The following is a 24,962-nucleotide window of genomic DNA, read 5'->3' on the forward strand; positions in this document are numbered from 1 at the left end:
TCCAAGCACCGACATCCTTCAATGTGTGTATATAAATTCTTGCAGGACAGTTTAGACCGGCTGTCGGATTGGTCTTCTCGGTCGGAGATATTTTAGATTTCCATTTTCCCTCTCTGCTACATGTAATCAGTTGATTCTTAATCTCGTTTCCCTTCCTATTTGTGCACTGAACTCTTGTAGAGAAACCTGCAGCCTTGGCGTAGTTCCTGTAAAATTTTCCAGCATCTTCAAGGGTGGTAAAGGTCATTCCAACCTTCGGAACAAGCTCGTCATCAACAACCGAGAGAGGCTGCACAATACACCATGTCAAAAACTGTGAATACACCCATAGATATGATTCAAATACACCCAATCATGTCTAATATGATACACCCGAACTGCAACAACTCAACTAAAATGACAATAAAAGCCATAAACTACTGATACACAGGCTGAAGAATACACCATGTCAAAAACTAAAAACACACCCAATCATGTCTGATATAATACACCTGAACAACAACAACTCAATTAAAATAACAAAAAACCAGTAAAGTGTAAATACACCCAATCATGTCTGATATAATACACCTGAACAACAACAACTTAATTAAAATAACAAAAAACCAGTAAAGTGTAAATACACCCACACTTCTAGCAAAAATACACCCAGTCATGTCTGATATAATATACCTGAACAACAACAACTCAATTAAAATAACAAAAAACCAGTAAAGTATAAATACACCCACACTTCTAGCAAAAATACACCCAAAAAAGACATGATCTACACCCGAGCGTCTGCTATAAATTCCAGATAATTAATCACAACTAATACATTGAATCGACAGATTCATGTTAACGTGTTAGTTTCACAGTCAATGTTCAGCAATTTTTCAATTACACAATGCTATACAAATTACTGCAAGAAAATTCATATTAATCCTATGTAAATCAAACCTCAGGAACTTCGTTAGATTCAAATTCATAATCCACCTCGCCTGGATTCAGCTGACAATCCGAGGTTGAATGATCCATTATCTTCAAAACGAGATCAAACTTTGATTTCAGAAAACAACAAATCAAAATAGAAAACGAAGCTCGAGTTGCACAGAGAGAGAAAAGTAACGTAAACGAAGAACATACCAGTGAGAAAAGGAGAAGAAAAGAACGATGGAGAAGAAGGAGGGAAGACGCGCGAGAAGAAGAACAACTAAATCTCAAAATAACGAAAATGAAGAAGGAAACAAATCTTTTAAATTTGGTTGTTAGATATACGCGGGATCTTATATAGCGCGTGTATACAACGTATGTGGAGCAGCGCGTTTTTTTGTTTTATTGCTTAATGAACTTGTAAAGCATACAAGCCCTAATGGCTTGTATGCAGAGCTTTTCTGTAAAAAAAAAATATAAAGATCCAATTAAAAACAAAATTTAGTGCAATGACTCAATTAAAAAAAAATATAGAGATATAATTAAAAATGTTACAAAAATTATAAGAACTAATAAAATAATTAAACTAAAATTTAATTTCAAATAAAATAAAGCAATTCAAAGCTTAACGCGAATCGGATCGAAAAATGAAATCAATAAAAATTACAAATTTGAATCGGACAAATATATACCATGGTCCGGGCCGGGGCCGAGGTCGGAGCCGAGGCGGTCTTAAACACCCCTATTGAGAAATAGAACCTCTGATTAATAAGTATAATAATATAATAAGTAGAGCCTATTCAACTTCTATCATTAGCTTGAGAAACGCACTGTTGTAATTACTCTCAATTATCAATTTCACCGTATAAAAATAGTCGCATTGAACGTACACAGCAATAATAGTAGTACAAACCAGTAATTGTGATCGTTGGTTGATGTCACCGTTACCTTTCTTACGCGTTGGGCATGTTGTCGTCTTGCCATAAATACAATACAATGATTAAATTTTTCTACATTTTTGTTGGTGTACTACTCCATAACCAGGAACTATTTTTCAGCCATTTCCAAGTTTATAAATCATCAAACATGATATTATTATTGTTCTTCACCAACAACACTATTTCATCAAACCTGTATATTCCTACTCTCGTGTAGAAGATTTAGCAATCAACTGTGGCTCTTCCTCTGAATCAAATTCTATCGTAACTAATAACCGAATTTGGATTGGAGACACTACCAATTCGAAACACTTTTCTGTCTTAGAATCATCACCACAGAAGAATCAATCTTCAATCCCTGTTGCTACTCCTCATCATGCCCTTTATAGGACAGCAAGTCAGCAAGAATCTCTCGCTATAAATTCACATTCATTTCATGGGGTCACTGGCTATAAGTTCGTTAGGCTTCACATGATCGATTAACATTTCACATAGTCATGACAGAAATTGTTAATTGAATAATTGAAAGACAAATATCAATTCGTAGTTTTAAAAGATCAATTTAATTAATAAAATTTTTTAAAAATGAATTTACAGAATATCTCATCTTTCAGAAATTAATTTAACTATTAATCCTAATTATCATACTAAAGTATCTAATTTAACTATGGATTGACTGTTATCTTAAAAGATTTATAATTAAAATAGTAATTAGAGTTTAATTTTAATATACTGACAGTGTAAAACGTTTTATACATTTGTGCAATTACAATCGTTCTCTTAGATGATCATTTACGTGGTTAATATAAAAAATGATTATTTTTACTAATATAATGTATATAATTGGATACACGTATAAAATAATTTTACATTAACTAACTGTGCATCAAAATTAAGTTCTCATATAAAAGTATAACATTCTTTTAAATGAACAATATATATAGAAGTATCAAGTCCCCTTCAATTCTAAAGTCATTTATAATTTCTAAACTGATTTTGGTGGACTCCAAACCCGCGAGTCGTCGAAATAAAAATAAAAAATAGAAAATAAAAAATATGAAACATTTAATTTTTTGAATCACTAAATGGAAAATCCAACAATTCAATGAAAGTGATATTTTAGTCTTTTGGAGCTTTACGTTTTTTTTTTCTAATTTCTACGTTGAATCCACCTCTAGTGCTCTTATTACCCCCTCAGATTATTCTAAGTTTTTGTCTCCCTGTAACGAAGTTGTCGTTGTTGTTTGTTTAGATAAACAACGAACTCCTTCCTGAAACGTTAATTAATGGGCAAAGTAATTTTTTTTCTCTAATTCTTATAAATTTAATTTGAAAAGAAAATTTCTAGTTTAACAAGGGAAACAACGATCACGTACTCTCATATATGTGTCATTTTAATAAGAACGGCCTTGATTAATAAGTATAATATAGTTCATGATCTTCCACACAGAACTCTGAAATTGATATAAATTTGGCCCTATATATAATATTAATCAACTTCTATCATGCATAACCTTGGGAGACATATGGTTGATTATATGTTACACACACTTACACTGACATTTCTTAGAAGAAAAGGTCTGGTGTGAAGTGTGAATGTGGAAAATGTTCCAAGCTTTGGAATATTATACATTGAAATAGTCGCATTAAACATACACGGCAATAATAGTAGTACAAACCAGTAACCGTTGATCGTTGGTTGATGTCACCGTTACCTTTCTTACGTGTTGTGCATGTTGTCGTCTTGCCATAAATACAATACAATGATTTAACTTTTTCTGCATTTTTGTTGGTGTACTACTCAATAATCATGAACTATTTTTTCAGCCATTTCCATGTTTATAGATCATCAAACATGATATTATTGTTATTCTTATTAATTCTTCACCAACAATACTATTTCATCAAACCTATATACTCCTACTCTCGTATAGAAGATTTAGCAATCAACTGTGGCTCTTCCTCTGAATCATCAAATTCTATTGTAGCTAATAACCGAATTTGGATTGGAGACACTGCCAATTCGAAACATTTTTCTGTCTTAGAATCATCACCACAGAAGAATCAATCTTCAATATCTGTTACTACTCCTCATCATGATCATCCTCATAGCACAGCAAGAATCTCTCGCTATGAATTCACATATTCATTTCATGGTGTCACTCCTGGTCACAAGTTCATTAAGCTTCACTTCAACCCTGCTTCATACCCCAATTTCCATCCTTCTAAGTCCATGTTTTCTGTGAAAGCAGGACCTTATACTCTTCTCAAGGACTTCAACGCTTCAAGTGCTGCTCAAGAACAACAAGATCATCATCATAATAGTGATCCAAACAAGATTCTGCTTATTGAGTATAAGCACTGCATAAAAGTTGAACCAGGTCAGAATCTAACCTTGACCTTCATCCCAAACACCACTCATAAAGATTCTTATGCCTTTATTAATGGGATTGAGGTCATGTCTTTGTTCAAGTACCATGATCAATGCAACAAGCAAAAGAAATCGAGGTTCAGATTTTCTGAGGTAGTTCATCATGAAGAGTCATGCATGAATTGTTCACCATCAGCACAACCACCACCATCGCAGACACAAAAGCCTGCATCAATATCTGGTGGTGTTCTTTACTGTGTCATTGCAGTTTCTGTTTTCATTTCGATGTCTTCTATTTTCCTCTTATGTATCTGGGTTTGGAGAAACTCTAGAATGAAGCACAAGGCCAAGATGGAATTGATCTATGAAGAGACAACAAATTCAAGAAAATCATCAATAACACTGGCCTCAGGGAACTCATGTCGTTGCTTCTCAATCATTGAGATAAGTGCAGCCACCATCAACTTCGATGACATCTTTGTTGTTGGTGTTGGAGGTTTTGGCAAAGTTTACAAAGGCTATATCGATGATGGCACGAAGCCTATCGCCATCAAGCGCTTCATCCCTGAAAATGGTGTGCAAGGTGTTCAAGAGTTCAAGAACGAGGTTGAGATGTTGTCTCAACTTAGCCACCCTCATTTGGTGCCTTTGATTGGTTATTGCAACGACGAAGACGACATGATAATCGTCTATGATTTCATGGCGAATGGGACCCTCCGGGATCATCTGTATGGGACTTGTAATGCACCTCTTTCATGGAAGCAAAGACTTAAGATATGCATAGGGGCAGGGCTAGGATTGGAATATCTCCACAGTGGAGCAAAATTCAAGATCATTCATCGTGATGTGAAGACATCAAATATCTTGTTGGATGAGGAATGGGTGGCTAAGGTTTCTGATTTTGGGTTGTCCAAAATTGGACCAAATGGGGAGTCAAAGTTCCATGTTAGCACAGAGGTTAAGGGTAGTCTTGGGTATTTAGACCCTGAATACTCAAAGACTAAGAGGTTGACTCATAAATCTGATGTGTATTCTTTTGGTGTGGTGTTGCTTGAAGTGTTGTGTGGTAGGGCACCTTTGCTTAGAAAAGTTGAGGGACCAAAGAGGTGCCTTGTGGAATGGGCAAGGTCATGCCAAAATGAGGGACCCCATGCCATTGACCAAATGGTTGATCCGTTTATTAGGGGCAAGATTGTCCAAGAATGTTTGAGCAAGTTTGTTGAAATGGCACTGAATTGTGTTGTTCATGAAGGAAATCAGAGACCATCAATGGGACAAGTGGTGGAGGGACTTGAACTTGCCTTGCAGCTTCAACTGAGATCAGAACACTGATGCAGTGATGCTTGTGTCATCTTTTGACCACATGTTAATATGTTTTGTTATATATATCAGCAAGAATGTCCTACAGTGACATGCATTTTTGTACCTTATGGTTAATTTATTTATGTGCTTGTAAATAATTATGTTGATGATACTGTTGACTGTTGAGATTTTTCACCAAGATCATAGTAGCTAGATGAAAAATTTTCAGATAACTCAGCATAGCAAAACAAGTATTGGTATGTATAACTTTTCTCCAAAGTTGTAGTGTGTGATACAAATATCCAATTACAGTTGCAAGCAATAATGATTTAAAATGAATTAAATGTAAATTGACAACACTATGCACTAGCCAACAATCATTCTGCTTTCTATGTTGATGAACAAGCTTGTGAAGTTGATCCAGCCTGCAAACGAAGAATCAGAATTAGTTTTACTAGCTCCATATTAATATTTTTCTATTTCTTATAATAAGTCAAAGAAAAGCTTTACCTGACATGAATGAACATCATCACATCCACACAATAGCTTCCCATTGAGAGTGTCCACTGCTTGAAAAGAACCTCCTCCCTCACTTCTCTGCATAATAACAATATGAGATTATGAGTATTATTCTCTTGATGATGATTTGATGATTTAGCTGCCAATACATTTGAAAAACAAAAACCAACCTTGTAGAAATCAACAGCAACAAAATTAGCCCAACGGTTACCAGAATCACCATAACAAGTTTTTAGCATACCAATTAGTGCTCCAGAGTTCTCTTTACATGTGATTAGCTTAATTGGAGTAGTTTGGAAATAGTTTACCAACACCAATGATTTGCTTTTGTCATTAAGAGGAGATGACTCTGCCCTGTTTGGACAGCTTCCATTTTTCATTCCACCATCTCCATCTGCACAATTTAAATTAACATTTGTATATAATTTATATCAAGATACATTGAGTTTTGAATATAATATATTGTTGTGTTCCCTTACACTGATTTTCAACCATGTAATTCCACTGGTATGCAATGCCTTCACTTTGTTCCTTAGACTTGATAGAAGTGAAGACTAGTAATCTTTGGTTTTTGGCAACCATGTCACTAACAAGAGGCCAATCTCCACCATTCTTGGGCATTCTACTCAGAGGGAACCAATACTTCATTAGTCCAGCATCAGTGAAAACCTTTGTCAAACCATTTGGGGTATGAACATAATCTTCCAATATAATTGTGACAATTTCTGATGGATTTGCTGAAAGAAAAGCTTCAATTTCCTTCAGTGTGTCTATAGCAGGTTCCTGCTAGTTAACTACATATTAGAATCTTGCTGCAAATGTAGTGATTAAGAATGTTAAAAAGTTCTTCAACAAAGTAGGTAGGAAAGCATAGACCAAATGAAAAAAATGGAATTATTTACATACAAAAGCAGTGAAGTCATAGCAATTGCCTCCAAATGAATGGCATAACCAAACATCCCCCTTAAAATCATATGTATCCAGCATTAGTGCTCTAACTCCATTCTGCAAATTAATCATTATATTGATGAAACAAAATGAAGGGTTATAAACATTGCTTATAACACATATATGGTTGTGAACAATAATATCTCACATTAAGTTGTTGTGTAACATTGTCTTCTTGGTTGGTGACTGTGACCCGTGGCACGCCTGTGTGAGATGGCTCCCCTTCGATTGCATATGAATTGTGTGTTGTCAAGAATGCATATTTGTTGAACGGTAGAGAATTGTTCTATATATCCATACACAAGGAAGAAAAATTAAGTATGGAATAATATCAAATTTTCTTGTCTATTTGACTAAAAGCAAATAAAATAAATTGTTTATTAATCTTTCACTAGATTTACTTTCTTTTTTCCTGGTCAGAATATTCAAGAATTTACTGTTTTGTTTCTGTGTTGCTTAGCCGGCCATGAACATAGCTACACAAGACTTTTTCTTAGGCACCAAAATATTATAAATTAAAAAAAAAAACAAAAACATATGACTTTTTCATAATAACCTTCCAACAAATTGGACTGATTTGATAACCATACACTAACAGATTCAGATGTTTATCATGACTCTTCATTTCTTAATACAAAATTAAAATTGACTAAAAACTCAGCAAAACAAAAATATAAGAGAATGTAGGATAATGTAACATGAGAGAAATGGATGGTATGGTTTGTGTTTTTCTTTTTTCTTTTTATTTTTAATGTTTTCCGTTTTTAAAATTTTGTAAAAGATAAAAATATAATTTCATTATTTTGACTATTTTTTTTTGTCACAATTTTAAAAACAAAAAATTATGAAAATAAAAACACAAATCAAAATAGGGTCTGGATTTCCGGGCACAAGAACAATACCCTAGTGACACAACCACCATGGTTGGCATTGATGCATGCCAACCACCTTGTATATGTTTATCATAAATAAAAGTGTGCCGGTGCTAATTTTTTAATAAAAAAACAATTAAAATGAATCCAGAACAGTGAAGATATAATATAGAATAATAGATAACTTACTATGAGCTTGAATTGATTAGTGATTGATGATCTGACACACCTTGAGCCTGTGAACCCAAATGGACATGAGAAACAATACAGTCCACTTCCACAATCTTTATCAGATGAACACTCATCAAGTAGCTAATAAAATCAATACAAAGCAATAATAATTGAATAAATAACTTCACGATAGATTTCATAAATTAAAATTAAAGCAGCATATATAGTGAGAGGGATACAAATACAAACCCTGCAAGTTCCATTAGAACAAGCAGCTGAAATATTGTAAAACAATGATGGGAGAATAACCATAAGCAAGCAGAGAAGAGAACCCATATTGTGAAAAATAACACTGATAATATCAATGATGGGGTTTTATTGAGTTGGCTGAGAAAACGAAATTCATGGGATTGTCATGTTTATAAAAATCTTATATAGGAAACTTTATTTGGACATTGGGATATTCTTCCATATACGCCTAATGTTCATTAAAGCCTTGCCACATAGGCCTATTGACATGGCAAAACTTCAAATTATTATTCTTCATCATGGGAATGGTCTTTGAACCTTTAATATTTGGTATGATTCGGATACTAATACGAGATTATGCGAGGAAGAAATTGTTTTATCAAAATAAATATTATTTTGTAGAAATCTACCGTGTAACATAGGCAGAATTTTGCGTGTTTCTTTGGAATATTATCTGCAGAATAAAACGTAAGGGTGTTGTTTAATGGTGGCAAAATTTGAATGACAAATCACAAAATCTCACGGTTCATCTTCATGGTTAAATAATACATAAATATCTGAAAACGGTTTCCTTGACTCTTATCAATGTATGGTTTAAAAAGTAGGCTATAGTCAGTCTTGACTCTTGAGTCTCCACAGGGAAAGAACAGGACTAAAAAGTTTCCTACACTCAATTTTGAAGCTTGCATTGCACACCTTAACTGGAATACCTAAAGGTAGTTTTATGTGTTAGAAATATAAACATACGTATCTCCTTCTATCAGCTTAAGCTTTTGGAAAAACACTGCACAAATAATGGGTTTGTTTTCCCTGTGGTGTAATCCAAGGCCAAAGGGAACAAAACAGCCTTCAACCACCATACAAGAACTTTGTCACCAATTTTCATTTGCTGAGAAACAATCAGCAACATGCAACTTCAATGAGTCTTTGATAATTGGACAAGGTGTGTTTGGCAGTACTGCTTACAAAGGTTTTCTGCAGAAAAGTGGACAGAAAATTATATTCACCAGCCACCATCATGATTCCGGTCATCGGCCTCCGCTTGCAGTGCTAGTGCTAGCTCCAGTTCAACCTCTACTTCACCTATATTTGGTCTTTCATTTGCTTCTCTGCTCAAGCATCTTTTTGTAACATCTATGAATACTGCCAAACATTCTGGTGCTATCTTTCTCATCAGAATTGGATCAATAATCTCATCAACTGAGAATCTCTCCAACATTTCAGATATATCCACAAATGGATTCATTAAATCAAATGGATCGAAGGAGAAATCTGATGAGCTCTCCAACATGATGATTTTGTCAAAGATGGTGTGCTTGTAAGTAGTGGATACAACTTCTATTAGGACCATACCAAATGAATAAACATCACATTTATCTGTGAAGATTCTGGTTAGGACATGCTCAGGTGCTATGTAACCAGCTGAACCTATAGCATCAATGGAAGCATTAAGTTATTCATTTGATGAAGTTATTAGCAAACAATTTTGAGCATAAAGTAAATATAGTTACCCATAACCTTGTCAACTTTTACTGGTTTTGGTTTTGAATTCAAAGGTGGCCCCTGCAAGGAAAATCCAAGATGTGAGATTTTAGGTACCATGTTCTTGTCCAAAAGAATGTTATGAGGCTTCATGTCACAGTGAAAGATGGGGCACTTGGTTCCTGTGTGAAGATAGTGTAGTCCTTTTGCTGCTCCAATGCATATTTCTAACAATTTCTTCCATGACAAATCTTCTATATTCTTGGAATATAGGTAATCATAGAGAGAGCCATTGGACATGTGTTCGTACACAAGAATCTTCTCATCTTTGTGGTTGCAGAATCCTATAAGGGAGACTAAATTTGGATGGTGAAGTTGGAAGTGGAACTCGATTTCCTTCTTGAACTTCCATAGGTCGGTTTCGCGATTCAACCTCTTCAATGCCACTGTGAAATCACTTGCACCATTATGTTTGATACAACATTTGTATACTCTATTATATGCTGATATTTCAGTTAAATGGTTTGCATCAAAGTTGTTGGTTGATTTCCTAAGATCTTCAAGAGAAAACTGAGGACATAGCTCTTCAATTATTGATGGATACGGCTTCTTAGATGGACTTGCATGCTCTGAATGGCAGAAACTCAAATATTTACCAAACATTATCCCCATATCTGACTTGCATTTCTATTTCTATGCATCTAATTATCCATTTTCTTGAAGATACAAGGCATATAATTTATAATAACATGAATGAGGAAAGTCTCCAACCTAGCAAATCTGGTAGATGTGCAGGTGAAATCTTTCTCTGTGGCAAAAGAAAGTTTCATAAATTAGTATATAGATGTGAATGAATATAACAGAAATTAGTTCTTGATACCGAGGATAGAATTGGAATTGGTGCTTTCAACATTGCTTGTAGTTGATAAGGCAGAAAAGTCCAACATGGTCAACAACACAGACTTAAGTCTAAAATCATTTTGGTTGGATTTAAGTCCTCAAAATAAACATTATGGAATTTCTGAGTCAGATTTATGCAGCAATTTAAGTTGACTCAGCTTGATCCAATGTTATACAAGATTTACTTTTTACAATCCAAGAGGTGACACACTTATTTGCATATGCATCTTATCATATCATAGATTTTTAAGAAAGAAATAAATAAAAGCTTCATTTTCTCAGCAAAGTTGGGACCAAAAATGCAGAAACAGATGCAAATTTGATTTCTCTGTCTCTTGGGATATGCAGATGAATTAAAATAGGATAGAATTTAGTTTCATTGAGAATCTATAAACACCTTGCTATTTTTTCCAGACTCATCTTTCAAGTAACTTCTGAAACCATTGTTCATTAAGTGGTATATAGTCTATAGAATATTAATTTTATCTTGGCTGAATCATCTTGTTTTCTTCCTTAACAGGGAATAAGGGAAGGGGATGAAGGAACTAATTCATAAACTCTAAATTGATTATTGAGCAACACTTCCACATAAATGAACTTAAGTTTATGAAATATCTATATAGCTTATGAATAGAAAAGAACCAGAAGATTATTGCAGAGACAAAGCTTCATGTAGATCCTAGCTTGATGCTGCAGTCCAAGAATGCAGTGGCTCATCCAAGGTCCCTTACAAGCTTAATTCCGTTGTAAATTTATCATGGTCGGTATTGTCTTTAATATCTTGGCGTTTTCTGTGTACCTAACTTCGACTATAACTACATTTTTTCTTTTGGTCTTGGAGGTAAAAAGTTGATAATATGTGATGAAAAATATGGTTAAGTTCATAAGAATAAGGCCCAAATTATAGAAAGTGTTTGGTGTGGTGTGTTAATGATGTAATTATGCAGATTGGGAAACAGTGAGCCAAGAAAGCTGAGGCCCAAAACAAAATTGAAGAACCTGCTGGCTAGATATTTCTTTGGAGTAGAAAAGTCCAATATGACAGCCAAAGGAATAAAAAAACAATTTTATAATCATCATGACCAAAAAAATATACACAATCATTAGAGATAAAGGTAAAGATAAAGGACAACACCCAATTCTCCAAACCTTTCAATCTAATATGAGGATTATTGAGCAAGTGAATTGAGGTGGTTTTCTGACAATTCATACAGACTACAGAGGACAAAGAACAGGAATAGAAAGTTTTCTATACTCAATTTTGAAACCTGCACACCTTATTTGGAATTTGGAACCTAAAGGCTTGGTCTCTTATTAGGTAGTCTGTGCTCTCTTCTCACTTAACTCTTGAGTCTTCACCAAAACACAGCACAAATAATGGGTTTGTTTTGTTTGTGGTGTAATCCAAGGCCAAGGGAAACAAAACAACCTTCAACCACCCTACAAGAACTTTGTCATCAATTTTCTTTTGCTGAGATACAATCAGCAACATGTAACTTCAATGAGTCTTTGGTAATTGCACAAGGTGAAATTAGCAATGTTTACAAAGGTTTTATAAAGAAAAGTTCTACCCAAGTTGCCATCAAACGCTGCAATAAGGAATATATTAATAGTCTCTTAGAGTTTAAGCATGAGGCTGTTTTGCTTTGTCAGCTTCACCATCCTAATCTGATTCCTCTAGTTGGATTTTGCATCGAAAGGAATGAGCTCATTCTTGTGTATGAGTACATGTCCAATGGCTCCCTTTATGATCACATTCATGGTAGAAACTTTAATCCACTTTCATGGAAGAGGAGGCTTCAAATTTGCATTGGGGTGGCGCGTTCACTGCACTATCTTCATACTGGAGCCAAATATGTTATCATTCACCGCGATGTTAAGACAAGTAACATTCTTTTGGATAGTAGTATGGAGCCTAAAGTTTCCGGTTTAACATTTTCCAAAAGGGGATCTCTTAGTATCTCAAAGACATTGACAAGGGTGGAGTCCAGGTTGATAGGAACATGGGGATATGCTGATCCAGAATATCTGGCAACTGGTTTTTTGACTGAAAAATCAGATACATATTCATTTGGAGTAGTTTTGTTAGAAGTTTTGAGTGAAAAGCTGGCACAAGACATTCACAAGGAACACTTGGAAAACTGCAATCAATCACTCAAGTCATATGCAGAGGAAATTGTTGATCCTTTTCTTAAGTCAAAGATTGCTCCAGATTGTTGGAAAACATTTCTTGACATCACTGAGAGATGTTTGCTCAAAGAGGGAAGGGAGAGGCCAGACATGGGGGAAGTGGAACTCCAACTTGAACATGCACTAAAATCTCAAGAGGAAGCTGATGCCAAGATTTGATAACTAAAGTTTTCTGATGATAGAATATGATCTAACAATAACTAGGATGCATTTCACGTTGGGTTTCAAATGAACTGAATATGTAATTTGATTGTAATTTGTAATTCAATTCATACTAAGTTTATAAATCCATAAAATTTCTAAGGTTCAAAAAGTTATTCCATTCCACAAGCAAGCCAAATACATAGAAGATACTCGATTAGTCAATCACTAATGAGTCGTGTGTTGCAAAAGTCAAAAAGGGAAGGAAGAAATTTCTCTTCTCTTTCTGTGGAGCTCTAAGGAAATTAAAGTTGATAGTTGTAGGAGGTTGAATAAATATGTTGGATGAAGTTGCATTTAATGCAACACGATAACTATTTAGGGGATATTGGTATGAACACAATGAATATTTACTTATAGGTTGTTATAGCTGAAGCAGAATCACAAAGTCAACTAATGTGGCTTTCGTTTGACTTTGTAGTCATACAAAGACAAAGACTTGCGTTTTAAGCTACCAAGCATATCATGCATTCATATGTTAGTCCAAGACCAATATTCAATCTTGTTCCAAAACACAGCACAAAAAATGGGTGTTCTTTCAGTTTTGTCTTGTTTCATTAAACCATCTTCTGATTCTAATCCAACACTCATGTCAGCAAAACCACCTTCATCCATTGTAAATGAACTTTGCCATCAGTTTTCTCTTGCAGAGATACAAGCAGCAATAGCAAGAAATTCCAACGAGTTTTCGAAACTAGGACAACCCCGTGGATTAAAGAATGTTTTCAAAGGTTATCTGCAGAATAGTAATATCCCAATTGCCATCAAGAGGTGCAGCATTGGATCATTTTCACAGCAGCTGTTCTCAGAGTTCAAGAATGAGATTGTCTTGCTTTGTCAGCTGCACCATCCTAATCTCATGCCTCTAACCGGATTCTGTATCGAAAGAAACAAGTTGATTATCGTGTATGAATACATGTCTAATGGCTCCCTTGTTGATCATCTTCATCATATAAACCATGATCCACTTTCATGGAAGAGGAGGCTTCAAATTTGCATAGGTGTGGCTCGTGGACTTCACTATCTTCACACTGGAGCCAAGCATGTTATCGTCCACCGCCACATTAAGACAAGTAACATTCTTTTGGATGATAACTGGGAGCCTAAAGTTTCAGGTTTGTCACTGTCCAAAAGGGTTCCTCTTAGTATCTCAAAGTCATTGATCAGAGTGGAGTCAGATGTAAAAGGAACATTTGGATATCTTGATCCAGAATATGTAAGAACCGGAATGCTTACCGAAAAATCAGATGTATTTTCATTCGGTGTAGTTTTGTTAGAGGTTGTGAGTACAAGAACAATACAAAAGGAACGTTTGTATAACCAGATTCATTCAATGAAATCATATGCAGAGGAAATTGTTGATCCATTTCTCAAGTCAAAGATTGATCCAGATTGTTGGAGAACTTTTGTTGACATCACTGAGAGATGTTTGGCTGAAGATGGAAGGGAGAGGCCAGACATGGGGGAAGTGGAGTTGGAGCTTGAACATGCACTGCAATTGCAAGAGGAAGCTGATGCCAAGATTATTGGTTCAGAAAATTTTGATAGAATATGATTTTCTTTTTCTGAGTTGAATCCTGCCTTGGCTCTTTCTCCACTTCTTTGGAGTTCTATAATCAGAATATAAAAAAAAAAGCTAACATTATTTCAATAACTTTGTGGAAAATTAAGTTGATCCCTTCAAAGTCAAATAAGGAGGCTTCTGATTATGATTTGACAAAAGACGTGTGAACTACCTCATTAGTACAAGAAGATCAAGACTTGGTGTTTCTATGCCATAACTCCTCAATCTCCATCAAAACACAACACAGATGGGTTTTCCCTTCTTTTCAAGCTTGTCTTGTTTCGGTGACTCAAGTCAAAGGGTGACAAATCCATCTTCTTCTGATCCCACACTCATCTCAACAGAACCACCTTCATCTATCATAACTGAACTCTGCCATCAGTTTACACTTGCAGAGATACAATCAGTGACAAGAAACTTCGAAAAGTCTTTGGGAGAAAGCAGGTTTGGTATTGTTCACAGAGGCTATGTAGGAAATACTTCTAAACCGGTTGCAGTCAAGCAGTATAAGAAGGACTCAGGCTTTGGTTTCTTGGAGTTCAAGAATGAGGTTGTCTTGCTTTCGCAGCTGCACCACCCCAACCTCATCTCTTTGGTTGGGTTTTGCGTAGAAAGAAATGAGTTAATTCTTGTAAATGAGTTGCTTCCTAAGGGTAATCTTTATCATCATCTTCATGGTCGAAACATTCATCCACTTCCATGGAAGAGGAGGCTACAGATTTGCATAGGCGTGGCGCGTGGACTTCATTATCTTCACACTGGAGCCAAGTATACTATCATTCACCGCGACATTAAGACAAATAACATTCTTTTGGATGATAACTGGGAGCCTAAAATTTCAGGTTTAACACTGTCCAAAAGAGTATCTCTTAAGAGCTCAAAGTCATTGAAAAGGACTGAGTCAGATATAAAAGGAACATATGGATATAAAGATCCAGAATATGAAAGAACTGGAGTGCTGACTGAAAAATCAGATGTATATTCTTTTGGGGTAGTTCTGTTAGAAGTTGTAAGTGCAAAGCCGCCGCGGGAGATTTACAGGGAATACTTGGAAGACTGCAATCAGTCTCTCGAGTCATATGCAGAGAGAAATGTTGATCGATTTCTTAAGTCAAAGATTGAACCAGATTGTTGGAAAATATTTGTTGACATCACTGAGAGATGCTTGCTTGCAGAGGGGAGGGAGAGGCCAGACATGGGGGAAGTAGAGGTGGAGCTTCAACATGCACTGCAATTTCAGGAGGAAGCTGATAGAATATGATTTGCTTAGTTGGGTTTATTTCATGTATGCATACTTGTAGTTTTGGATGTAGTGAGACTGTTTTTATCTGAATTTTGATTGTCATTTAATCAATTCATGGTGAGTGTTGAACATTTCTCAGTTCTTCTATTTCCAGAACCTGTTTCTCTTTGATCCATGATTGAAAGGAAATAGAAACAAGAATGCACACAAAGCAGAAGCAAATTTTGCATGAAACATACATATCAGTGCAGTCTTTCTGCCACAATTTTTGTAGTACATTCCAGAAGCAAGCCACAACACATGGAACCAATAGTAAAATTTTTATTCATCAATACAACAGTCATCAATCATAAGATACAGATAGAATACAACAAATTTTGGTTTAGAACTTGAATTTCTGAAGCAAAGGAGCAATGGATGACCCTCTTTCATCACTTGACTGGAAATGGAATCCAAAAAGTTGTAAATATCATGAATATAATGTAATAGCAAAATAACTCCAATTTTTTTATTTTAAATTAATATAGTTAAGGAAAAGCTAAAAGAAAAGATATTTTGAGAGAGACAATCTTACATTATATTTATTCGTTTAGAGTTCAGGCTTATAAGCTCAGTTCAAAAATACAATGGATGGCACATGCTGAACCTTATGGTAGTCCTCTCCATCAGTGGCAAGCCTAGTCTTGAATGATTTAGGCATCCACCTGATCTCTATCTCCCGGAGACCAGAAACAAATTTCAGTCCATCAGGAACAGTCTTTAACTTGTTACAGTCGGATATGCCTAATCGATAAAGATTTGGCATGGCTTGATTCTCCACTGTCCACTCCTCCAAATTAGGCAAGCCGCGAAATACTAAAGATTTCAGTTGAGGAAAACCATTTTGTGAGCATGCCATTTTCTTTCCAATGAACATTTCCCATCCATTCAGGAACTTGAGGTTAGGAAGCTTCTCCAGTGTTACCATTGGATCTTCCATAAGTCTAGAACCCCACAGAGTTAACTTTGCAAGGTGTGGAGGAAATAGGCTTGCTTCCGGCAGCCTCTCGACACGTCCTTCTATCTTCAGTTTCCGGAGGGAAGGACATCCTAGCACCAACTTTTCAAGATTAACTGCCTTATCTGGGAACGACAGCATATCAGTCCTCAAGGACAATGATTCAAGGCATTCCAATCTGTCATTAGGGGGATTGAAAATCTCACAGAACTGCTCAAAGTACCTTGGATCATTTAGTACCAATTTTCTAAGTTTTTTCAACTTTAACAGATCTTTTACATTGCATTTGCTAGCAGGAAAATTGACTAATGTCTGTAAGTTGGTCAGATGTTCCAGCTGCAGTTGGTTATCATCATTGCCACACCAGCTGGGAAGATATAAATGTCTCAACCTCTTCAACTTCGATATAACATTTGGAATTTCTACAGTTGAATCCCAGCTCACTTTGCTGACAGTTTGCAAATTCAGGGTCTGCAAATTCTCCAAATTTCCCAACGAAGACGGCAGTATCTGTATGCGAGTTCTTTTTAGGCTCAGAAACTTCAGCCAAATCAAGTTTCCCACTTCTTTAGGCAAGGACTGTCCCTTTTGCCCCTTAATACCTTCAAGGTCTAAAACTCTGAGAAATTTGAACTTAGCAAACAGAACTTTGATTATAGGCCAATCATTCAATCTACATTTCTTTTCATGAAAGTAGAGAAGAGATCTGAGGCGATAATTCACTAGCTCATCATGTGGAATCAACTGATCAACTTGCTGATCCAAGAACACTGCAAGTCTTCGAACTCCACCAGTTTTTCTTGCATCAGAAAGACTAGATGAAGAAGCAGAATTAGTGGTACTATTTTGTTGCACTCCACCAATGATGTAGAGAAATTGTTCCTTGGTGGCCTTTGACAAACACAAATCACGCATTAAATCATGTAGCCGACAGGTTTTAATTGTCCCTGTAGACCCCATCTGACCAACTTGAACCATGCAACGACTGATTAAGTTACCAAGGTAGCGTTCCGCGACATCCTCCATCGTCTCACCCCTTTCATTCTCATACTGAGATGAGACAACACCTTCTGCTACCCACAACTGAATTAGCTTGTTTGTGGGTATCTCAGAGTCTTCAGGGAATTGGCTTAAGTAGAGAAAACATGGTTTCAGGTGATAAGGTAAGTCATAGTAACTTAAATCCAACACCTCAGCTAATCTTGATTGCCTTTCAAGTTCCTCTCCTTTTATCAGGTAGGAAAATATATATTTATGTATTGTTTCCCACTCGCTGACTGTGTCTTTCGTCGCCAAGAGCCCTCCAAGCACAATGATTGCTAAAGGCAGACCAGCACATTTCACAACCATTTCCTTGCCTAATCTCTTGAAGTCATTGTAGACTGTGAACTCTGCAAAATTCATACTCTTACATTCAATAAACATGAGGATGCTACTTAAAACATGCATACTTGATACTTCTACTTAAAAAGGTACATGTAAAGTTCCTACACATGCCATCTTTCAACATAAAAGGTATGCAGAACCCACAGTGCTGAAGCATAAAATAGTTCATTGTTAAGACATATTCTCAAAAGTAAAACGGGCCATACCCTTTGATACATCTAATTATGATAAAAAAAAACAATGGTCTAATGTCAACAATTGAACAAAATAAATTCAGAAATTCTGCATAAGTTTAGTGGCAAGTGCAGATTAAGTCCTAAGTCCTGATAAAGCATGTGAGGAGTAATGAAACAAGCAAAATGGACAAGAGTAAGAGGATAAATATTATCCTATTAGGTACCTGGATCGTCGTTTCGTGGAAAAGCTTTCTTTTGAAACAATGCCCAACTTGCTTCTTCATTCAGGCACTTTGGCTCATGAAGCAAGCCTTTACTATCTACATGCAGAGCAATGGCTTTATTGCGCGATGTGAAAACTATCTTACTCCTTGTGTTTTCTAAAGGAAAGGCATGCTTCATTTTGTCCCAATCCCCGTTGCTCCATATGTCATCAAGGATGATCAAACATTTCTTATCTTGCTGAACTTTGTACAGCTTCTTTGCTAATTCCTCATCCCTCAATTTCATGATCTCATCCCTCTCCTCTTTGGTAGGAGAAGTAAGCTTAATCAAAATTCCCTCCCAAACTTCTCTTTTCTTGCATTGCTGAGATATATAAATCCATGCAAAACCATCAAAGTGGCGCCTAATGGCATTATGATAGTAAACTTTTTTGGCAAGTGTTGTTTTACCAAGACCACCCATCCCACAAATGAAAACTGTTCTAGAATGCTGATCTTGATTCAACAACCATTCAACCACCTGTGCTATGTCCTCATCCAATCCAACAATGAACTCTTCAACTATGTGAGAATAAGACCATCTTAGTTCCTTTTGATTCTCAAATTCGATGCGCAATTTTTCTCTGTCTCTTTCCTCTAAACCATAAGTTTGCAGGCTTCTTGTGAGGTCAGATATTTTAGAGTTAATGGACATAATCTCAGACCCAACCTTGTGAAGATAGGTGCCTTTGTAGAGAGGATTCTTTGTTCCAACATTGATTGCATAATTCTCAATCACATCCTCGGCATCATAAGCTAGTCTTCTGATCTCTAATATCCGATCCTGGATTCTCTCATCTTGGTCTTGCCTTCTCTCAGCATCTTTTAGGAAGCATTGCATCCTCCTCAGTTCAGTCTGCAATTTTTCGACATTGCTTTTCACACCACGCAACAAGTTGGCCTCTTCAACAAGTAGGTCGCTAAGCCTTTCAATTGTGAAGGACACAACCGCCTCAACCATTATAACAACTCTGTTTCCTTCAGTTACAGACAAATACTTCTCATTAGCCACAAATCAGATCTGAATTGGAGGCATAAAACATAATTAGGCCTTAACTGTCTGTCAATTAGATTTTGAAGAACAAATAGTTGTGATTCAATTACACAAATTTCTGGTTACCTAGAAAACATATCCTAGTTATTTACCTAACTAACATTATCGAATAAATAAATAAATAAATAACTATGCAGATGGAAATTTTCAAACTAAGAGAGCAAAAGGAAGGCTAAAAATGAAAGGGGTTTGTGAACTAGTTATTACCAGATTTACAAAGACTTATATAGTTATATGTCTAATATGTTCATCCTATCCTATGCTTGTTCCAGGAACAACAAAAATAGTGAAATAATAAATAGAGAAGCCGATTCAGAAAGCATGATATACAGTACAAGTAGATTTAGAGATGACCTTGGTTTTGTTGAGAATATGGAGCAGTGATTGTGAAGGCAGTGGTTCACCAATCACCAGTGATGGGGGTTGAGCATGTAAGTTTCCTCTTCCAAACTCTCTGAGCTGCGTGTAAGACTTGTTAGTTGACTTTGGTGCATGCTCATTGATTGCTGCTTCATTAGTCTCAGTTATAAATTATTATTATTATTATTATTATTATTATTATTATTATTATTATTATTATTATTATTATTATTATTATTATTATTATTATTATTATTATTATATTACATACTTTTTGTTTGTATAGATTCTTATCTAGATATAAGTCTTAACAATTGATGTTTAGGAACTTCAAAATTGCTAATGAACCTGTACACTTGTTTCTCATATTGATTTATATATAATCGTATTTTGCTTTTCATCCATATTTATTTATTTTTTTATTACTATTACTATGTTGGTGATTTTGCATGTACATTTATATCTCTATTTTTTAATTAAGTAACGTAAATTTATCCACGTCAAATTACTTATTTTTATCCAATTATATTTGGAAAACAGTGTGATATATTTCTTTCTCAAATTCCGTCGCTATACTCTTTCGTACAGCAAAGTTGCAGTCCTGTTGCAATGAAAATATCTGAACTCTTTTTACTCAATTATTGAACTTTTTTGGCTGAATTATAGAGCACTATTGAACTAAACTACTTTATTGACTCAATTATTGAACATGTGTACGGGAGAAAAAAGTAAGTTTAGGCATTATTAGAAGGGCTTCTCTGAGCTGGATCGGAGTAAGAGACTACAGCATCAAGGTGTGTGAAGATTTGTTTCTGCATTTAATCTTCAGGTACTTCACTCTCCTTCTATTGCATTTATCAGATTATGTTATGAGCATTTATATATAAATTTTGTAAATTAGTATCATTTTATTTAGTTTAGACTTGTTTTACATACATTACTGCCAACACAGAAATTGGCCAGTATATATCTACTTTTAGCTTAATTATATTTAGACTAGTTTTACATTCTCCTGGAGCCTTTACGACCCACACATGGTGATGATGCTTTGACAACTGCATAGGTGTATGAAATTGAAATAATGATGATATTGAAATCTTTGGGGTTTTGTGGTTGGAAGACGAATGAAAGTTCATCATCAAAGAGGGAGTATAAAACAGTAATAGAAGAGCTATGCCATCAATTTTGCATGGAAGATATTAGAAAAGCAACCAACAACTTGGACAAGAAACTTCTCCTTGTAGAAGCCACCAATAATTTTTGGTTGTACAAAGGTTGTGTCAAGTATAACGGTACAAGTGATTATACAATTACAATAAAACGCGGGAACCCTACTAAAAAGAAAAATGAGGAGGATAGCACCCGTTCATATATGGTGAAGGAAATTGAGGTGCTATGTCAGCTTCGTCACCCAAATATAATCTCACTTATAGGCTTCTGCGACAATGAAAATGAAATCATTGCTGTGTACGAATACATGGCCAATGGATCACTTGATGATTACTTGACAAATAGGAATAACCAACCACTTTCATGGAAGAAAAGACTAGAGATCTGCATCGGAGTAGCACGTGCTCTACACTATCTTCACTCAGGAGTCAAGCGCGTTATCATTCATCGTCTTATAAATTCAAGTTATATTCTTTTGGATAACAATATGATGCCCAAACTTGCATATTTTGGACATTCCTTGCAAGGACCACTCTCTACCTCCAAGCCAAAACCAATTATAGATGTTCTTCAGGGTAATTTAATTTATCTTTTTTATATTATTATTATTATTATTATTATTATTATTATTATTATTATTAGTAGTAGTAGTAGTAGTTATTATGATAAAGTATCAAATTTTTATTCCAAATGTTTTGAAGTAAGTATTAATATAATTTTTAATGTTTTTTTTTTTCATTTTTTCCCTAAGAAACTATTTTAAAGTAACTAAATATTGTCGCCACTGTTAATTCGGTAAAAAATAACTAATAGTCTAATAGAACATATAATACAAATTAAAATAACTTAGTCTTATATAATATAAAAACATAAATGAGCGGTGGTGAGTGAACAAAAAAAACATAATATCCTCAATTTTTTTGTAATTTTTTTTTAAATTCATCAGCACAAGTCATGTGAAGGATAAGGTTAAATAATTTTAAAATATTTATAACACAAATAATCAAATAGAACAAAAAAAATTGAAAAGTAATATTAATACTTATTTCAAAACGATTGACCTAATATTTTGCACTTGTGATTACTCTTATTAATTATTATAAGGTGATATTAAAGTAGATTAATATTATATAACTAATAAAATTTATTATTTTTATTAATATTATTTAACTAATATTGTAAATTTTAATTATTAAATTCTAATTATAAATTTTAATGATATAAAAATAAAGTATTCATTAAATGTTGATTAATATTGATAAAATGTGTTGTTTTTATATCTTATATCAAAATATAAAAATATTATTTGTACACCAAAATTAGCTATTAAAATCAGTCAGTAAATATATTTATGCATAAATACATGGTTTAATCTATTTTCAATATTTATTTATATTCTAACATATATTTTATATTAGTAGCTGATTTTAGTGTATGATTAATCTAAATAATTAAACTAAGAATGGTTTCTTCACTTACAGGTAGAATTGGATACATCTCCCCTGAACTTTTTTCTTGTGGCATCTACACTGATAAATGTGATGTTTACTCTTTTGGTAACGTTCTACTAGATGTATGCGGCAGAAAGGACAAGGATTTGTTGGTCAAGAAGGCCAATATATTTGCAAGCCTACACTTCGAGAGGACGAGTGAATTCTGGTTAAGGGTGCTCTCACGTAAGAGGATCCCTATAGAAGAGATGGTTGATCCAGATCTTAACGGAAAGATTGCTCCCGAGTGTTGGGATGCAGTAATGAATATTGCTCAAAGATGCATAGAATATGAAGCAGATGAGCGACCAACAATGGGTGAAGTAGAGTTGTTGCTTGAGCGTGCTCTCTCATTGCAGCAACAAGCTGATGATATTACAAACACCAATGCTGCTCATTACACCTTATCCTCCACCACCTATATTTATGAGGGACCATCAATTTGTATTGATGCCAATAACATAGAGGATATACTAAGCCATCAATTTTCCCGAGCTGATCTTGCACTAATGACCGGAAATTTCGATGAGAGAAAAATAATTGGAAAAGGTAGTTTTGGGGAATTGTACCAAGGTCGTGTCAGACTTAAAAGGTCTAACAGATAATTACTACTATCTTATCGCAATCAAGAAGATGCATTGGCCATCAATTTGTTATTCTGAGATGCAATTCAAGTTCAGGGAAGAAATTGAGAAAATCTGTGTGAGTCGCCATCCAAATTTGGTGTCTCTTTTAGGATTCTGCGATGATGGTGGTGATGCTGCTGCTACTGATGATGATGATGATTTTTATTCTGTTGATGATGATAATGATGATGATGCCAAGATACTTGTATCCGAGTTCATACAGAATGGAAGTCTACTTTCTAATCTGCATGAGAGTCATCGGAATAAGAAAGCTCTGACATGGAAGAAACGACTGCAAATATGCATTGGAGTAACACAAGGACTACACTACCTTCACACAGCATCCATTTTTCACCGTAACATTAAACTTACTAACATCCTTTTGGATCGCGCTATGGTGCCTAAACTCTCTGATTTTGGGTTTCCCTGGTCAAACCCAATACATGCAGGTAATTTTTCTTTGCATTTTACATTTGGCGCCTAAATGTATTGCGTGATTATGGTTAATGCATTATTTAGGTTCTACTTGTAAGAGAAACCAAATAATTCTCACCAATGCAAGGACTTACACAGGGTGTTATGCTGCTCCTGAATGGTCTGAAGGCCATGACTTCACAGATAAGTGTGATGTTTACTCTTTTGGTATAGTTCTCCTACAAGTGGTATTCACGAGCAAGCTACCGCTTATTGAGGGGGAAAGTGATCCCATTCTCAAGGGTATGATTGCACCACAGTGCTGGGAAGTTTTCTTAGACATCACACGACGGTGTTTGAAATTTGAAGCAAATGAGAGACCAAGCATGAATGAAGTTATAAGTCAACTTGAGCATGCTCTGGCACTACAAGAGGAAGCAGATGCCAACACTAGTGATGAATACAACTTATTATCAATGACCTTTGATGATGATGCCTTATTAGGAAGACGCTTATGCTAGCATCATTTTTTGGATATTGTATTTTGTTGGTTCATGTATTTAGTGTTTTTATTCAAGATTCTTATATAAACTTGTTGAATAATGAAAAAAGGCATGAATACTAGCTCACATATGACCTGTTATCTTTGTTTTGAAAATAAGTAGCTGGTATGATTGTTGAAAAAGATGTCAAACATTGAACAAACATGAGAAGTGAGATATAAGTAGGAAAGATAAAAAAATCTGGTGACCACAAAGCATATCAGTGTTCTGAGTTTCTATATAATATTATAGCATCAAAGTAGAAAGGTTTGAATAGTTGCTTCTGCATTCATCTCCACTGTCACAGGTACTTCACTTTTCCTCAATATTATTATTATTATTATTATTACTATTATTATTATTGTTATTATTATTATTCTTATTATTATTTAGACTTGTCTTACATCACTTAAAACATATAGAAAACCTACATGTGCATCAGTGCATATGAACCATGAAAAGGAGGAGATCAGCAAAATTCCTGTTCTATATAGAGATCATAGCTATATTCTATTGACATCATCATCAAAATTTTCTGTACGTATAATTCTATCAATTCCATTCTAATTAATTACTTAATATTGTTTCAATAAACTTTGTTGCTTTCTATCTGTTAGTGCAA

At 34.9% G+C, this 24,962-nt stretch overlaps 9 protein-coding genes across 17 annotated transcripts; 6 read left to right on the forward strand and 3 right to left on the reverse strand.

The window, feature by feature from the left end:
* Positions 1–3,624: 3,624 nt before the first annotated feature.
* On the forward strand, positions 3,625–5,797 carry LOC130976881 (receptor-like protein kinase FERONIA). The gene is made up of 2 exons (XM_057901835.1): positions 3,625–4,006; positions 4,103–5,797. Exons 1-2 carry the CDS (start codon positions 3,661–3,663, stop codon positions 5,551–5,553), a joined length of 1,797 nt encoding a protein of 598 aa, XP_057757818.1. The 5' UTR covers positions 3,625–3,660; the 3' UTR covers positions 5,554–5,797.
* Positions 5,756–9,401, reverse strand: LOC130976883 (PI-PLC X domain-containing protein At5g67130). 3 transcript variants are annotated; one of them, XM_057901839.1, is made up of 8 exons: positions 9,249–9,401; positions 8,052–8,174; positions 7,139–7,276; positions 6,949–7,047; positions 6,522–6,825; positions 6,213–6,436; positions 6,034–6,120; positions 5,756–5,948 (listed from the first exon to the last, which is right to left on the reverse strand). In XM_057901839.1, the coding sequence occupies exons 1-8, from the start codon at positions 9,312–9,314 to the stop codon at positions 5,913–5,915; spliced, it is 1,077 nt and encodes a 358-aa protein (XP_057757822.1). In that variant the 5' UTR covers positions 9,315–9,401; the 3' UTR covers positions 5,756–5,912. The 3 variants fall into 3 exon arrangements, with proteins under 3 accessions (XP_057757822.1, XP_057757823.1, XP_057757820.1); XM_057901840.1 differs by lacking the exon at positions 9,249–9,401 and adding an exon at positions 8,693–8,717 and having other exon boundaries at positions 8,052–8,098; XM_057901837.1 differs by lacking the exon at positions 9,249–9,401 and adding an exon at positions 8,283–8,682.
* On the reverse strand, positions 8,785–11,668 carry LOC130976882 (receptor-like protein kinase ANXUR2). The gene is made up of 4 exons (XM_057901836.1): positions 11,307–11,668; positions 10,536–10,572; positions 9,794–10,393; positions 8,785–9,710 (listed from the first exon to the last, which is right to left on the reverse strand). Exons 1-4 carry the CDS (start codon positions 11,379–11,381, stop codon positions 9,286–9,288), a joined length of 1,137 nt encoding a protein of 378 aa, XP_057757819.1. The 5' UTR covers positions 11,382–11,668; the 3' UTR covers positions 8,785–9,285.
* A 97-nt stretch (positions 11,669–11,765) lies between these two features.
* On the forward strand, positions 11,766–13,390 carry LOC130976886 (receptor-like protein kinase FERONIA). Its single transcript, XM_057901843.1, has one exon. The coding sequence runs from the start codon at positions 12,042–12,044 to the stop codon at positions 13,011–13,013; it is 972 nt and encodes a 323-aa protein (XP_057757826.1). The 5' UTR covers positions 11,766–12,041; the 3' UTR covers positions 13,014–13,390.
* A 14-nt stretch (positions 13,391–13,404) lies between these two features.
* LOC130976884 (receptor-like protein kinase FERONIA) lies at positions 13,405–14,639 on the forward strand. Its single transcript, XM_057901841.1, has one exon. The coding sequence runs from the start codon at positions 13,531–13,533 to the stop codon at positions 14,608–14,610; it is 1,080 nt and encodes a 359-aa protein (XP_057757824.1). The 5' UTR covers positions 13,405–13,530; the 3' UTR covers positions 14,611–14,639.
* A 211-nt stretch (positions 14,640–14,850) lies between these two features.
* Positions 14,851–16,074, forward strand: LOC130976885 (receptor-like protein kinase FERONIA). The gene has a single exon (XM_057901842.1). It carries the CDS (start codon positions 14,867–14,869, stop codon positions 15,878–15,880), a length of 1,014 nt encoding a protein of 337 aa, XP_057757825.1. The 5' UTR covers positions 14,851–14,866; the 3' UTR covers positions 15,881–16,074.
* An 89-nt stretch (positions 16,075–16,163) lies between these two features.
* Positions 16,164–20,231, reverse strand: LOC130976879 (putative disease resistance protein At1g50180). Of its 4 annotated transcripts, XM_057901832.1 has the most exons (4): positions 20,093–20,225; positions 18,646–19,705; positions 16,437–18,250; positions 16,164–16,301 (listed from the first exon to the last, which is right to left on the reverse strand). In XM_057901832.1, exons 2-3 carry the CDS (start codon positions 19,643–19,645, stop codon positions 16,473–16,475), a joined length of 2,778 nt encoding a protein of 925 aa, XP_057757815.1. In that variant the 5' UTR covers positions 19,646–19,705; positions 20,093–20,225; the 3' UTR covers positions 16,164–16,301; positions 16,437–16,472. The 4 variants fall into 4 exon arrangements, with proteins under 4 accessions (XP_057757815.1, XP_057757817.1, XP_057757816.1 ...); XM_057901834.1 differs by having other exon boundaries at positions 16,164–18,250; positions 18,646–19,662; positions 20,093–20,231; XM_057901833.1 differs by having other exon boundaries at positions 16,164–18,250; positions 18,646–19,655.
* A 583-nt stretch (positions 20,232–20,814) lies between these two features.
* On the forward strand, positions 20,815–23,399 carry LOC130973733 (receptor-like protein kinase FERONIA). 4 transcript variants are annotated; one of them, XM_057898377.1, is made up of 3 exons: positions 20,815–20,927; positions 21,162–21,843; positions 22,750–23,399. In XM_057898377.1, the coding sequence occupies exons 2-3, from the start codon at positions 21,180–21,182 to the stop codon at positions 23,361–23,363; spliced, it is 1,278 nt and encodes a 425-aa protein (XP_057754360.1). In that variant the 5' UTR covers positions 20,815–20,927; positions 21,162–21,179; the 3' UTR covers positions 23,364–23,399. The 4 variants fall into 4 exon arrangements, with proteins under 4 accessions (XP_057754360.1, XP_057754362.1, XP_057754361.1 ...); XM_057898379.1 differs by having other exon boundaries at positions 20,836–20,927; positions 21,219–21,843; XM_057898378.1 differs by lacking the exon at positions 20,815–20,927 and having other exon boundaries at positions 20,939–21,843; positions 22,840–23,399.
* Positions 23,400–23,421: 22 nt separating this feature from the next.
* Positions 23,422–24,543, forward strand: LOC130973734 (receptor-like protein kinase ANXUR2). Its single transcript, XM_057898380.1, has 2 exons — positions 23,422–23,833; positions 23,958–24,543. Exons 1-2 carry the CDS (start codon positions 23,422–23,424, stop codon positions 24,317–24,319), a joined length of 774 nt encoding a protein of 257 aa, XP_057754363.1. The 3' UTR covers positions 24,320–24,543.
* Positions 24,544–24,962: the final 419 nt, after the last annotated feature.

Source organism: Arachis stenosperma, chromosome 4 (assembly GCF_014773155.1).
Source record: "Arachis stenosperma cultivar V10309 chromosome 4, arast.V10309.gnm1.PFL2, whole genome shotgun sequence".
NCBI lineage: Eukaryota > Viridiplantae > Streptophyta > Magnoliopsida > Fabales > Fabaceae > Arachis > Arachis stenosperma.

Bases quoted from the DNA above. Each gene is read 5' to 3' on its own strand.
- LOC130976882 (XM_057901836.1), bottom strand. From the start codon at position 11,381: ATGAGCCACTGCATTCTTGGACTGCAGCATCAAGCTAGGATCTACATG. The intron at 10,573-11,306 runs GTTCTTTTCTAT...CTTTTGCCACAG, and splicing joins GTCTCTGCAATAATCTTCTG to AGAAAGATTTCACCTGCACA. The intron at 10,394-10,535 runs GTTGGAGACTTT...TCTGCCATTCAG, and splicing joins ACATCTACCAGATTTGCTAG to AGCATGCAAGTCCATCTAAG.
- LOC130973733 (XM_057898377.1), top strand. From the start codon at position 21,180: ATGATGATATTGAAATCTTTGGGGTTTTGTGGTTGGAAGACGAATGAA. The intron at 21,844-22,749 runs GTAATTTAATTT...CTTCACTTACAG, and splicing joins AATTATAGATGTTCTTCAGG to GTAGAATTGGATACATCTCC.
- LOC130973734 (XM_057898380.1), top strand. From the start codon at position 23,422: ATGCAATTCAAGTTCAGGGAAGAAATTGAGAAAATCTGTGTGAGTCGC. The intron at 23,834-23,957 runs GTAATTTTTCTT...GGACTTACACAG, and splicing joins GTCAAACCCAATACATGCAG to GGTGTTATGCTGCTCCTGAA.
- LOC130976884 (XM_057901841.1), top strand. From the start codon at position 13,531: ATGTTAGTCCAAGACCAATATTCAATCTTGTTCCAAAACACAGCACAA.
- LOC130976881 (XM_057901835.1), top strand. From the start codon at position 3,661: ATGAACTATTTTTTCAGCCATTTCCATGTTTATAGATCATCAAACATG. The intron at 4,007-4,102 runs GTGTCACTCCTG...CTGTGAAAGCAG, and splicing joins ATTCACATATTCATTTCATG to GACCTTATACTCTTCTCAAG.
- LOC130976885 (XM_057901842.1), top strand. From the start codon at position 14,867: ATGGGTTTTCCCTTCTTTTCAAGCTTGTCTTGTTTCGGTGACTCAAGT.
- LOC130976886 (XM_057901843.1), top strand. From the start codon at position 12,042: ATGGGTTTGTTTTGTTTGTGGTGTAATCCAAGGCCAAGGGAAACAAAA.
- LOC130976883 (XM_057901837.1), bottom strand. From the start codon at position 8,369: ATGGGTTCTCTTCTCTGCTTGCTTATGGTTATTCTCCCATCATTGTTT. The intron at 6,826-6,948 runs GTATGTAAATAA...GTTAACTAGCAG, and splicing joins GCTATGACTTCACTGCTTTT to GAACCTGCTATAGACACACT. The intron at 5,949-6,033 runs GTAAAGCTTTTC...CTTCGTTTGCAG, and splicing joins ATGATGTTCATTCATGTCAG to GCTGGATCAACTTCACAAGC.
- LOC130976879 (XM_057901834.1), bottom strand. From the start codon at position 19,645: ATGGTTGAGGCGGTTGTGTCCTTCACAATTGAAAGGCTTAGCGACCTA. The intron at 18,251-18,645 runs GTACCTAATAGG...TGAATTTTGCAG, and splicing joins TCCACGAAACGACGATCCAG to AGTTCACAGTCTACAATGAC.